The sequence below is a fragment of the Rhinatrema bivittatum genome, chromosome 17 (assembly GCF_901001135.1).
Source record: "Rhinatrema bivittatum chromosome 17, aRhiBiv1.1, whole genome shotgun sequence".
In the NCBI taxonomy this organism is placed as follows: Eukaryota; Metazoa; Chordata; class Amphibia; order Gymnophiona; family Rhinatrematidae; genus Rhinatrema; species Rhinatrema bivittatum.
This window is the reverse complement of record NC_042631.1, coordinates 39,419,081-39,431,656: the sequence shown is the minus strand read 5'-3', so window position 1 is coordinate 39,431,656 and position 12,576 is coordinate 39,419,081. Positions and strand designations below refer to the sequence as shown.

Below are 12,576 nucleotides of genomic sequence, written 5' to 3'. Positions count from 1 at the left end.
CAACGTACCTAACCAAGCCTTGGAAGACTGGTCAGCCGACCAATTGCGAAGCCAAAGAAGCCTCCAGGCAGACACCGCCGAAGCCATTGCCTTCGCCTGAACCCGGACGAGATCGTAGAGAGCGTCCGCCCCATACGCTATCACGGCCAAAACCTCGAAGATGCGCTTCAGGTGAGACTCCAGCTTGCAATTCTGCGCATCCTTTAAAGCAGTCGATCCCTCCACCGGAATCGTGGTGTGTTTGGTGACCGCAGAGACATAAGAATCCACCGCGGGGTACCTAAGCAAGTCCAGGCCTTCCTCCGGGAGGGGATAAAGTTTATCCATGGCACGCCCCACTCGGAGAGCCCCCTCAGGGGCCTCCCACTCCCGTAAGATCAAAAGTTTAAGCATGGGATGAAAAGGAAACTCGGTAGCCGGAGCCCGGAGCCCCCCCCCAGGACCGGGTTCATGTCCTTGGGCAGGGAGTCCATTAGATTATCAACGGTGGGACCCTCCAAGCCCAGTTCCTGCAGGACGAAGGGGAGGAGGGGCTCCAGTTCCTCCTTACGGAACAGACGCAGGGCCCTGGGGTCGTCTCCCTCTAAAGGGGGGGCATCCTCCGCATCCGGGGAGGCGGCGAGGTCCGGGACCCCTAGATCTGCAGGGGGGTCAGGGAGGGGGGCTACCCCTGGGACCACCCGCACCCGAACCGGCCCCTGGGGCTCCGCAGCCGGTCCAGGAGTCAACGGCGCTGAGCGGGGAAGTTTTGGAGGGGGGGGGGGGGTCGAGGGGGGGCGTTCGTCCTCCTCCTGCAGGCTAGCTAAATAAGATTTATGCATGAGGAGGACGAACTCAGCTGAAAAAGGGACCCTAGATTTCCCGGGGGGGGGGGGGGGGGGGGGGGGGGGGGTCGGTACCCCCCTCCTGGGGACCCGCGGGGCTCAATTGGGGGGTTTCTCAAAAAAATCGGGCCCCCCAGCCTCAGGCAGCTCCAAAAATGGAGCTGCTGAAAAATCCAATATGGCCGCCGTTCCCGGGCTTTGCCGACCTGGGAAAGGCCTGGCCATGCCAGGGGAACTCGATCCCCGGGCTGGATTTGCCTGCCCTGCCGAGGAGGGTCCTTCCCCCCCCCCCCGGCAGGCAGGCAGAGCAGAGGCCCTGCCACGAAAAACGCAGAGAGGGCAGCCCACAAGACAGGCAGGCTGCCTGCCGCAGCATAGCACAGCGACTGAGGGAAAAAAAGTTGAAAAAAAAAAAAGCTTGATTGACAGCCTGAAGGCCCAGAGTGAGCAGGAGGGAACCTGCTGACTCCTGGCTGTCTGGCTGCCGGTTCAAGGCCTGCGAGGACCAAAAGAAAAAATAAAAAAATGCTGGTCAACTGCTGCAAGAAGTCAGAGGTAGGGGAATACCTGCGACTTATTAAAGAGTTAAAAGTTTACCTATAAAAAAATAATTTTAACTCTTTTACCTTTTTTTTTTTGACTGAGCGCAGCAGCGGGTTCTAAACCCTCTCGGCAGCCAGATGGGGGGGAGGCGAGACCCCGAGAGACTCGGTCCCCGCACCTGGAAGCGATCACGGACCCAGGCTATGCAGCGCACAACGGGCAAAGCCCCCCTGAGTCTGGCAAGAGCGGGGAGACGGAGCCGTCTCCCACTGAAAGGAAAAAAACATTAAGGAAAAGAAAAAGAAACCTGACAGACACTCACTTTTTTTTTTTTTTTTTTTTTTTTTTTTAAAGTACTTGCTTGAGCCTAAGACCGAAGAAACGAGAAGGCTGACTAGCCTAAGGCAGAGAACCGAAGGGGAGCTGCTACACCTGCTGGAGACAGACGAATACTGAAGGGGTTATAGGATTGGGTCTCTCCTTAAGGGGGACGTCCTTACAGTTTTGGTCAGTCTCCACCTGCTGGGAGGCTTAACCCACTGTCTGGACTGATCCGGGTACGTACAGGGAACTATACATTAGCAGAATACCTCACACCTTGGTCACGAATGCAGAACACAGTCACACCTCGCAAATATACAAAATGGGACCAAAAATCAGAAACAGACGTATGCAAAATCTGAACTGAAAACCCCAAGAAGTCAGATTCTGCATGCAATGCAACAAAGGAGAAATAGAAACAAAAATGCATTTTCTCCCATAATGTGCAAAACATCAAAGAGAGAAGAGAGACATTTCCCACAACTAACAGGGAAAAATCAAAGACTTCCCACAAAAGAATGAGCAGGAAAACTCTCTGCATAATCCTAGGAGAAACAGCAGTTAGACCTGCATGCAATGCATACCCTGCCACCAGGCCAGAAACGTTAATGTGACCAAAGAAAACCCTGATCATCACCAAAACCAGACAATATTCTTCTTTCTGTACTCTCTATTTTTATTTTACTATTTCTAGTGTTATATTTTTTTCTCTTATGTTTTATCCATTTTGAAAGGGTCAGGTAGCCTGAAGGTTTCTGTGTACTTTTCTATCTTCAGACCTTCAGGACATAATATTTAGAGACTTCAGGACATAATATTTAGAGACTTACCTGAGCGGTTTCTCTTTGAAAATGAGTTTTGGCAAGGTCCATGGGTACTTTGGATTTGCTTTACCTGAGGGCAGAGCCCACCCAGTGATTTGAAAATCCAACCCCTGTATTTTCTCTCCCCCAAGCCGACCCACCAAGAATATCCTTTTTTCCCCTGAAGCTAGATCTAGCGCCTTGTTAAACTCAGCAGCTAGATTTAGCAACTGAACGGCAAACCAATTTCATCCAAAGGTAACTCCCTAGCTATCTGGGTAAATCCCTTTGAAAACTGTCCTGAGTATTAGCTTAGAACAGGGATGGCGAACTCCAGTCCTCGAGGGCCACAAACAGGCCAGGTTTTCAGGATATCCACAATGAATATGCATGAGAAGGATCTGCATGCACTGCCTCCACTGGATGCAAATCTTTCTCATGCGTGCTCATTGCGGATATCCTGAAAACCTGGCCTGTTTGCGGCACTCGAGGACTGGAGTTTGCCATCCCTGGCTTAGAAGGTGCCACCACAGCCTCTGTCATTATTTACGTCTCCATTGCAAATGACTTGTCTGAAGTTCATATTTAAATCTGCCTACCTATGATTAAGGAAACACAGTCTTTCCCTCCCCACTCGTCCCAAACTTCTTCAGGCCGATGTAATATCTTGCGCTCAAACTAGCGTACAGATTGACATGCGTCCATAACGCCTGATGCAAAAAGGGGATCAGTGTATCCAAAGTGCATATCCAATCCAGCAAGTAGCTAATAGTGCTCATCACATGTAAATGCCATGTTGATGAGGTTATTAGCTAATGCCCCCGATGTAAAAAATAATCATGCACACAAAGCTCATATTTTAATCCTCAAAAGTTAATGCCAGTCTCAGAACTGGCATTAAGTCTTGAGGAGCCCCAAACATTGAACAGAAAATACTGCTTTTCTGTGGTTCCTCCGACTTAATATTGTCGCAATATTAAGTCGAAGGAACCACAGAAAGCAGCAACATGGAAAAAAAAAAAGAGTCTTGATGGTGGTTAGGTTCAGAAAACGGACACTCAATTTTCAAGCGTCCGTTTTCCTAACCTGCACACAACTACTTCTCCTGGGCGCCCAATGCCAAGGAGGAACTAGGGACGCATAGTTTCCCCTAGTGCCTCCTTTTTAATGCAGCAGCTCATTAGCATACTGCATTGCGTGCCTGGGAGAGGTGGATGGGGGCACGTTAGGACAGCAGCCGCTCAATCATAGGTGTGTTTTCCGTGCGCCCATATTACATCGGCCTGCTCATGTGCTTTCAACTCATCTACTTTTGGGGTGAAACTGTGTGGGTTGTTTTTTTTTTAAGTGTATTAAGAAATAGCATTGAGATGACCGAGCAAGCTAGGAGGAATAGCTTTGACTTAGCAGGGATTCTATGCCTCAGTCCTCCCCTTATTTCACCTACTGTCAGAATTCTGAGCGACCATACATACAGCACAATCCCTGAAACAAGGAAGAGATGTTACCCACCAGAAATAGGCACATATCCGACACCCTGCTGGTAGACTGTAGGCATGAGGAACACGGGCTGAGGTGCCATCATGGAAGCCGGAAAAGACTGCAAGGATTGAGGAAGAGAGAGAGAGAGAGAGAGACATGTCAAACAAGGAGGCAAAACCCATGGACACTATGGACTATTTATCAAGTCCTTTTTCCAAAATGGAAAGGACCTTTCACACAGCAGAGCCTATATCTCTAATTTCTTTCAAACTTTGCTTTTGATATTATTATTTAACAGACCACTGAGCAACACAAAGGGAATAGAGAAAGGGAAATAAAAAGGCAATCCATCAAGACAGATCTACAATACAAATTATAAATGAATAAGATACAGAGTATTTTGTTCAGCATGGTGTAGAAAGGGGGACCAAATTAAGTCAAAAGAGAGCAAGTCATCTTTCATTAAGAAAGAGACGATTCAGTTCCAAAATACCGCATACTTTAGTATACCAAAAAGCAAGGCTTGGTGGCTGAATAAGTTTCTATTTAGATGTAATGGCTAAACTAGCAGCCAAAAGTAGAAACTTCTCATAAGAATTGCCATGCTAGGTTAGACCAAGATCCATTGAACCCAGCATTCTGTCTCCAACAGAGGCCAATCTGGGCCACAAGTACCCAGCAAATTCCAAAAGTAGATCTATTTCTTGTTACTTGCAAGGATAGCAATGACTTTCCTTAATTTAATTGTATAATAATGGTTTATAGACTTTTCCCTCCAGGAACTTGTCCATATCTCTTTTAAACTGTGTTAGTTGCCTTGAACCACGTTCTCTGGTAAGAAATTCCAGGCTTCTTTTGCCAAGGATGATTTTTTCAAGCCTAAAACTACAGCCACATTCCTACCAAAACATGTTTAAAAATGCCTTTATGCATACATCCCCCCCATCAACAGGCATGTCTTTCCACATTTAATTTTAACAGGCATAAAATAAAATTGAACTGGGTCTCTAATTCCCCAGACTATCCAGGCCTCTCTTCATCAGAAATGCAGGACATTCCAAGGACCCAACCATCACCTTGCTCAAGTCCATGAGGAACCAAACTGGGAAACCATTCCAAAATGCTGAAGGATCTGCTCTAGCTGAGTTGCTTTACTCTCCCCCACTTATGCTCAGTAAAGAAGGGCTGCATCTAATTTATGCTGTGTACAGTCACTGAGGAAGTGCACCCAGTTGGCCTGAGCACCTTGACTTTGGGATTATGGTGGATGCTACTGCAGGTCACAGCTCCCATACTGTGTGCTTAGACCACTTACACAGGATAAAGATTACTTCATGTTTAGCCATGTAACACCATGTATTTTGTGTACTGCACAAAATGGCATAAATCCATCTCCAGCTTGGGATCATTTGGCTGCCAACTAATCAAAAGTGTTGACTACCAGCTTTACAACTGCCATAATACTTCTGAAGTTTGGAGGTCATGTGCCATATACTGTAATCAAATTATTTTTGTGTCTTTTTCCACTTGTAAGGCATCATGCACGTTGACAGTACTTTAGCAATACTAGAAATGTTATAGACCAAGCAACTGCTATTTACACTGAAGAAAGGATCCAAGGTCAGTTTCTTGCAAAAACAGAAGTCAACAAACAAATTGAAAGTAATTCCCTTCTTCCTGGATACACAAATATATTTGTAACTAGCTTTTGAGAGCTGTTACCCCTTTATCAGATCAGGGCAGCATCTGCTATTTGTTATGTAAGGAGGCCATGTTATAGTAACTGATCCACAAAACAGCAGGTCCAAACTCCTCTCCCACTGACTCAGTGGAGCCTGAACCGTGTATCTTGTGTGTGTCTATAGGGCGACCAGAATTTTATTTATTTAACTAAATCTGCTTTATTTGTTTCCTCCTACTTAGTATTGCTACGATACTTTTAGGAGGAATCAGAAAGCAGGATTTTTCTTTTTCTCAATGTACTCGAGTGTGGCATACCTTTACAGCAGCCCCGGGCTGGCGTAAAATGTGCCGCATTGCAATGGGTGCATTGGCCACACGGAAAATTGTTTGCATTGTGGGGATTAGCTAATAGCCTCATTTACATGGAATTAGCACAGTGATTTGGACACGCTAATTCCCGTTTTGCATCGGGGGTTATAGCTGCACATCCAATCCCATGTTAAACTATGTGCTAGCCGCTGCGCACAGTATTGCATCGGCCCCAGTGTTAGGCTATCTCCCTGTACTTCAGTCTGCACCCCACTGTAAAGGGGGGGGAGAGGGAGACAGGGAAGGCATTTGTGTGGGTAGAAAGCAGTGCTTTACTCACATTCATGACATGCTGCCCATCCAATGTGTGAGGGGGGAGAGGAAACACCACACATACAAAGTGTATATACAGATTTTTCCCCGCATCCCAGAGATGCTTTCTGGGGGCGGGGAGGTGGAGTTTGGGCAGGATTGGATTTATGCACATTCTCTTTAATTTTAAAGAATATGCGCATAAATTCCACTAGGGAAACTGCCTGCTCATATAAGCAGGTGTAAATGTGTGTGATCAGCTTTCCCAGGGATAATTTTCAAAGGAAAAGCTTGCATGTACCTTCACTTTGCAAATCAGTATAAAATCTGCAAGAAAGAAGTACCCAGACTTTACACCAGTTGGAAATTACCCACACAGATTATAAACACTGAAATAACTGATTAAGTGCTACTGGCAATAAAGTGGAAGCATCCAACAAGCCCAAGGGTATGTTTTTAAAAATCAGTTTTACTGGCAAACTTTTTTTTTTTCTAATTAGCAAGTCTCTATCCAAACATTCACTCCCAACTGGTTAAACGCGAGTAATTGGAATGATAGAATATGATCAGAACTAAGCACAATTCTCTTCTCACATGGCTCTGGCTTGGAAGCTCTCCTAGCTTACCGTGTAGGACATGACCAGATTTATCATCCCTTCCTTGTCATCACCCTGCCTTCCGCTTAGGCTGTACCACTCATCCAGCACTTTGCCTTCCTTCAGGGCCTCTGGGATGGTGATGTGTGTCCAGGCAATACGGTCATCCATAGAGAAAGCACGCTGAGGGGACAAGCGAGACAAGTGTCACTTAGCAGAAACACATTTGATTGACAGACCAAGAAAATTTGCATATTTTTGGAATCCTGGGGATCAGAGTTGGGGACCATTCCTGTCTATTTTCCCTCCCCCACCCAAGCAAGGCACTAACCTCATCAAATATTTCCAGGTAAAAGGCATCCACTCCTGGGGGGATCGTGCATTGAACCACTTTGTTCCAGCGTGGGTTCTTTGCACCATTGTGTGCTGTTGGAGTTTCATAGACAGCGTAGCCCAGACGTATCCGGCAGTAGGGGTCCATCCGGGTCATACCATAATTCTTAGCCAGCATCGCCTAGCGGGGAGCCAAGACGGAAAAGGAACCAAAAAAAAATCAAAAACTATATTGTGAAATTGCTCAGCATGGTTAGAAATCACATGGCACACCATTATACTCAATCTGAATCAGAACTTGGAATCACCCAGAGCATGTGCAGAAGAGTGCCACAAATCACAAGAGATTCATGACATCACAGCCAACAGAATATGAGAGAGTATCTGTAAACCTGTCTACTCATAGAGATGCATTAAGGCTCATTCTCTAAAGTGCTTCAGAATATATGGTATTATACTGATTCCCTACAATTCCCCCAAACTCCTTGAAGCAGCCAAGTTCCAGAAAGGGTCATAAACTACCTCCTATGAAACTAATTGATTTGTGTTATCTGTGTGAAGTCACTGTGACATCACATAGCTTAAGGGGGAACTGCTCAAATAATTTAAAAAATTATGTAAATTGCAATATTTTTCATTGCTACAGGGAGAATATTTGTAGTCATGCTTAGCTTAGTAACAAAGACATTAAAACTTTTTCTTTTAAATTATCAAAAATCCTATTTACACCAATCTTTTCTCAACTGATGCCTAAGCAAAAAAAAAAAAACAAAGAATAAAAAAAAAAAGCAAAGTTTTTAGGGCACAATTTTAGTCACAGAAGGCTGGAGGAGAGTCTTATCTGTTAGACAAACTGGGATGTTTCTGTATATGAAGCCTCTTCCTTATTTGCCTAACAGCAGAGCTGCTTACTTTTAAAAGGTGCTCTCCAAGGACAGCAGGATAATCAGTCACACATGTGGGGGACATCATGGGACGGTGCAGATATAGAGCAAGTCTGGAAAAGCTCAGAAAGCATCTTCCAGGCATATGTGGAATTTCCTGCACAGTTACTGCCTCCTGGAGCCATCTTGGTCATATATTCAGCCAAATTATGGAAACAATTCCAGCAGGAGAGGGTATATATGACGATCATCCTGTTATCCTTGGACAATGCTCACTGTAGGTAAGCAATTTTGCTTTCTCTGAGGATAAGGAGGATAACCAGTCACACGTGGAAATTCCTAGGGAAGGGTTGCCATCAACAACAAAAAAGTGCAAAGCCAAGACAATGGGCAGGAGAATATATTTTTGGTGGGTAAAAACCCATCTGTCATTTTTTATTTATTTATTTTTAAACAAGGCAACCTGAAATAATAAAAAGGACCCAACAAGATGAGGCAAAGTGGGATTCTACTCCTCAAATAGACCCTGGAGGCAAACTGACTAAAACTACTGCTATGTGGAGAATTAGTGTCCAAAGAGTAATGGGATATAAATGTGTGGACTGAAATGAGTATTGCAGCCATGCAAATATCCTCTCTGGAGGTCGATCTTAGATGGGTCACTATGGTTCTATTATGTGCCTTGACAGGCCCTTATAGAGTCAGACCTGCCTGGACATAACAAAAAGATGTAATCTGCTTGCTAATTAGAAATAAATAAATGGTTTTTTTTACTTCAATCCCAGGCTTGTTGAAGTCAAAACAAACTAAAAAGAAAAAAAGTTGAGTGGACCTTTTATGAGCTTTTGTCTGTGCCAAGTAGAAGGTGACAGCTCTTTTTCAATCGGTACTGTGCATGCAAAGCTTATTAACTAAGATTATGCAGCCCGGGGAAAAATGCTAGCGGGACAACCGATAGGTTAAGATGGAAATCTACGTGCAGAGCATCACCCTATTGTGATGAAATTTACTATAAAAGGTAGCTAAATCACTACATCCAAAACCACCACCAAAAAAGCAATTTTCTAGATCAGGTACTTTAGTCCACAAGAGGCCAGAGGCTTAACGGGAGCTTTCATCAGTGGGCTGTCAACCAGGGAAAGCAGGTTTCAAATCCTGCTGCTTGCTGATCCTCGTGAGCTAGGCAAGTCACTTTACCCTCCATTGGCTTAGGTACAAATTTAAGATTGTAAGCCTTCTGGCGGAAGGGAAGGAAAATATCTATAGTACCTAAATGTAATCTGCCTTGAAGTGCCTGAGAAAGAAGGATACAAATTAAAATATACAAATTAAAAAAAAAAAAAAAGGACTGAGGTCCTAAGAGATAGCAGGTGGCTTGATGGGCAGCTTCAATTGAAGCTAACTCCGCATAAAAATTTTGCAATTAAAATGTTGGACAGAGATGGGGGTTTCCCTTTACATGTTGGTGAAAAGCACCAGTTATAAGTTGATTTAGAAACTGAATTCTGAAAGATAAAGTAGGAAATCAAGCTGTTTAAGAGAAGTGATATACATCTTTGCCCTCACACCATATTGCATACCTCCTCCATTTAAAGCCATAAAATCTTCTGGTGGATATTTTTCTAGAAACCAGACACTTCATCAGAGAATCCAAGGGAAAAATGATTTTCCTCTCAATACCCAGGTTATGAAGGCCAAAGATTGGATGTTGGGATGAAACAGAGTATCTTTACTCTGACCGATCAAAGTTGGGGAACTGTCCAACTTGATTGAATTCCTGATGGATAGCTCTTGAAGAAGGAGTAGAAATAAGTGCTGAGCTCTTCTGGATAACAAGAAACTATTATAGAACACTAAATAATGTGTGCACAGACACTGGGGTGTTACTGTTATACTCTTCATTGAGAAACTCTGTAGAACTGACAGTTCTTAGCGTGATACTGAACAGCATGGAACCAGCTGTTTCCACGCGTTTCAATAGGACTAGGAGGCATGGATGCTTTGGCATCTGGAGATTTCTTTTTTAGTTTTTTGGTCATGGAACAGAAAAGGCTGTCGAGAAGTTCTTTACAACTAAAGGAACTGGAGTGTATATATATATATACAGGACTGCTGTCCTCCAATGGAAGGAGAAGAGATTTGATGCTAGCGAGCCCTCAGATCTTTGCCTGGCTCAGAAAGTTGGAATCTTCCTGTTCAGAATAGTTGTAAATGCTCAGGTGCACCCCACTCAAGAACTATCCCTTTTAGCTACATCCTAATCCAGGGGCCACTCATGGGATTTTAGAATATGACTGAGCTTGTGTGTCAGAATGTTCTCTTTTTTGCCAGGACCCTTAGAGTGGTCCTATAAGATATGGCCCAATTCTACATCCAGAAAGTTTCCTGAAACAAAAGGAGTGATTTTTGTTTCTCCCTGCTTGTTCAGGTACAACATGACCTCCTGGCTATGACAGCCCAGGCTGTGATGAACAGCAGAAGCCAAAACATAAGATGGGTTTAGCAGGAGAGAAAAAGGTTCTTCTGGGTGGCTAAAGGGGATGTACCAATGATTATGAAATCAAACCCCTGAAATGGTTGCATCCAAATCTCAATTTAAGTAATTAAACTTACACCCCAGATGAAGCTACTCAGGAAGAGTGGACTAATGGTTTGAGCAATGGGCTGAAGACAGAGGAAGCAAGGGTTCAAATCCCACTCTCCCACTGACCCTCCTCGAGACAAGTCACTTTATCTCCCATTGCCTCTGATAGCCATTTAGAATGTAAGCTCTTTAGGGTATGGACTTACTGTACCTGAATACTTATTGTATAGCACTGTGTACACTTAGTAGCACTAAAAAGTGATAAGTGTTATTATAGGTCAAAAATGCCTGCTCTAGAACTTGTGTACCAAAGAAGCATCAAGGTTAAAGAATGCTACCGTGGTGCCATTGTTCTCCAGTGATTAAGAAAACTACTGGATCCTTTGGTACCAATGCAAACAATGCTAGAGAAGGAGTACCAATCTACTTCATGGAGATGAAACTGAATGATGAACTCTCTGAGCTCTATAACCCTGACTGACATATTTGAATGGAAGCCACAGATAGACATCATGCTCTAGCACCAAACAATGCAAATGAGCCTCATGATGATCTGTGATGGAGATCCTGTGGCACAGCAAGTAAGAACTTGAAGATGCTCAACTTCTCAGTTATAGTGAGGAAAATCTTCAAAGCAAAATCAAATGAAAATATTTTTGTAGGTAGATTCTAGATGAGGTCGCTGAAGCAAGCCGCACCCAGGGAAACTGTCAGAGTAAGTAGCCATCTTTAAAAAAATAAAATAAAATGCAACTTTAGAAAATCTGAAAAACCTAAAAGATATGGCACAAGACACAGAAAAACAACTGAAGAGGGCTGATCTCTCCCAAACAAGAGGCACCAGTGGAGAACGATGCTTGGAGACAAATGAGAAGACATAATGAAATGTCACCAAGGGAAAAGAGTAAGGGGTCCATGAAGCAGCAGCTATCTGGGAAATTCCTCATATGCCCGAGAAAATCTTTTCAAGTTTTTCCAGAAGATATAGGAAATGCTTTGCTTTGGTTTTATAAGATGACATCACCTACTGTATATGTTCAACTGGTCATCTGCTTGTCCATGGAGAAGAGGGATGAACCTGGGTCCCAGCCCAGAGGAGATCCTCAAAACCTAAAACTTATGCTGGATCCAAAATATACAATTTGTTTTACATTCTTGTTGACAGGACTCATAAGTTTGTGCCAATTGCTAATTCAACTCATTTAATATGATAAACAGTTATTGGCTGGGATGAATATTAGAGGCTTCGGTGAGCAAAAATGTAATATCACAACCAATGATCCAGCACAAATGAACCAATTTGTGGACTAGACAACAACAAACAATTCTGTGTAAATATATAAAAAGACCAGAAATTACTTAAGAAAGCTCTCATTCATTCTATAAATCCTTGCTGTTGCATAGGCAAGGTAAATATATCTTCAGAATAAAATGACATTTTTAGTAAATAATATAAATGTACCTCTCTATTGTAGAGGCTACATTTTAGAGGTATCACCTCTTAAGCTGCTAAGAATATGCTGGGGGAAAAACACAATGAACGTTACCTTGATTCAATGATATTGGTGCACCACACTGCCACCGAGAAAATTTTCAAACACATGAAAAACCTATCTAGAGGACTAAAAGGAAGAATAAAGACTGCAGGCCTCATAAAGACCAATTCTTCTATGCTTAGGAAGTAAATAGTTTGCTAACAGCAAGCAAAATGATCCTCAACCGATAGGCTCTGTGGAAAAGATGAAACTAGAAGGGCTCCTGCGTGGATACATAGTAGTATAACAAGCTGCACATTCCCAATCGGGCATGCTCAAAGTTTCTAGAAACTTTGAAATCAAATTTCTGCGCCAGGCTCCATCTGATGTCACCAAATTTTTCTGAAGACTGCCATCCTGCTTTTTC

General features: G+C 43.6%; 1 protein-coding gene across 6 annotated transcripts in view; it reads right to left on the bottom strand.

Annotated features, from left to right (window-relative positions):
- The window catches only part of TOLLIP (toll interacting protein), a 155,656-nt gene that overhangs the window by 58,256 nt on the left and 84,824 nt on the right, over window positions 1-12,576 (bottom strand). For all 6 annotated transcript variants that reach the window (XM_029582830.1, XM_029582832.1, XM_029582831.1 and 3 more), the window contains exons 3-5: window positions 7,205-7,387; window positions 6,904-7,056; window positions 4,004-4,091 (exon numbers count right to left, since the gene is read on the bottom strand). In XM_029582830.1, coding sequence (XP_029438690.1) covers window positions 4,004-4,091; window positions 6,904-7,056; window positions 7,205-7,387 — 424 coding nt within the window. The remainder of the gene's footprint in view (window positions 1-4,003; window positions 4,092-6,903; window positions 7,057-7,204; window positions 7,388-12,576) is intronic.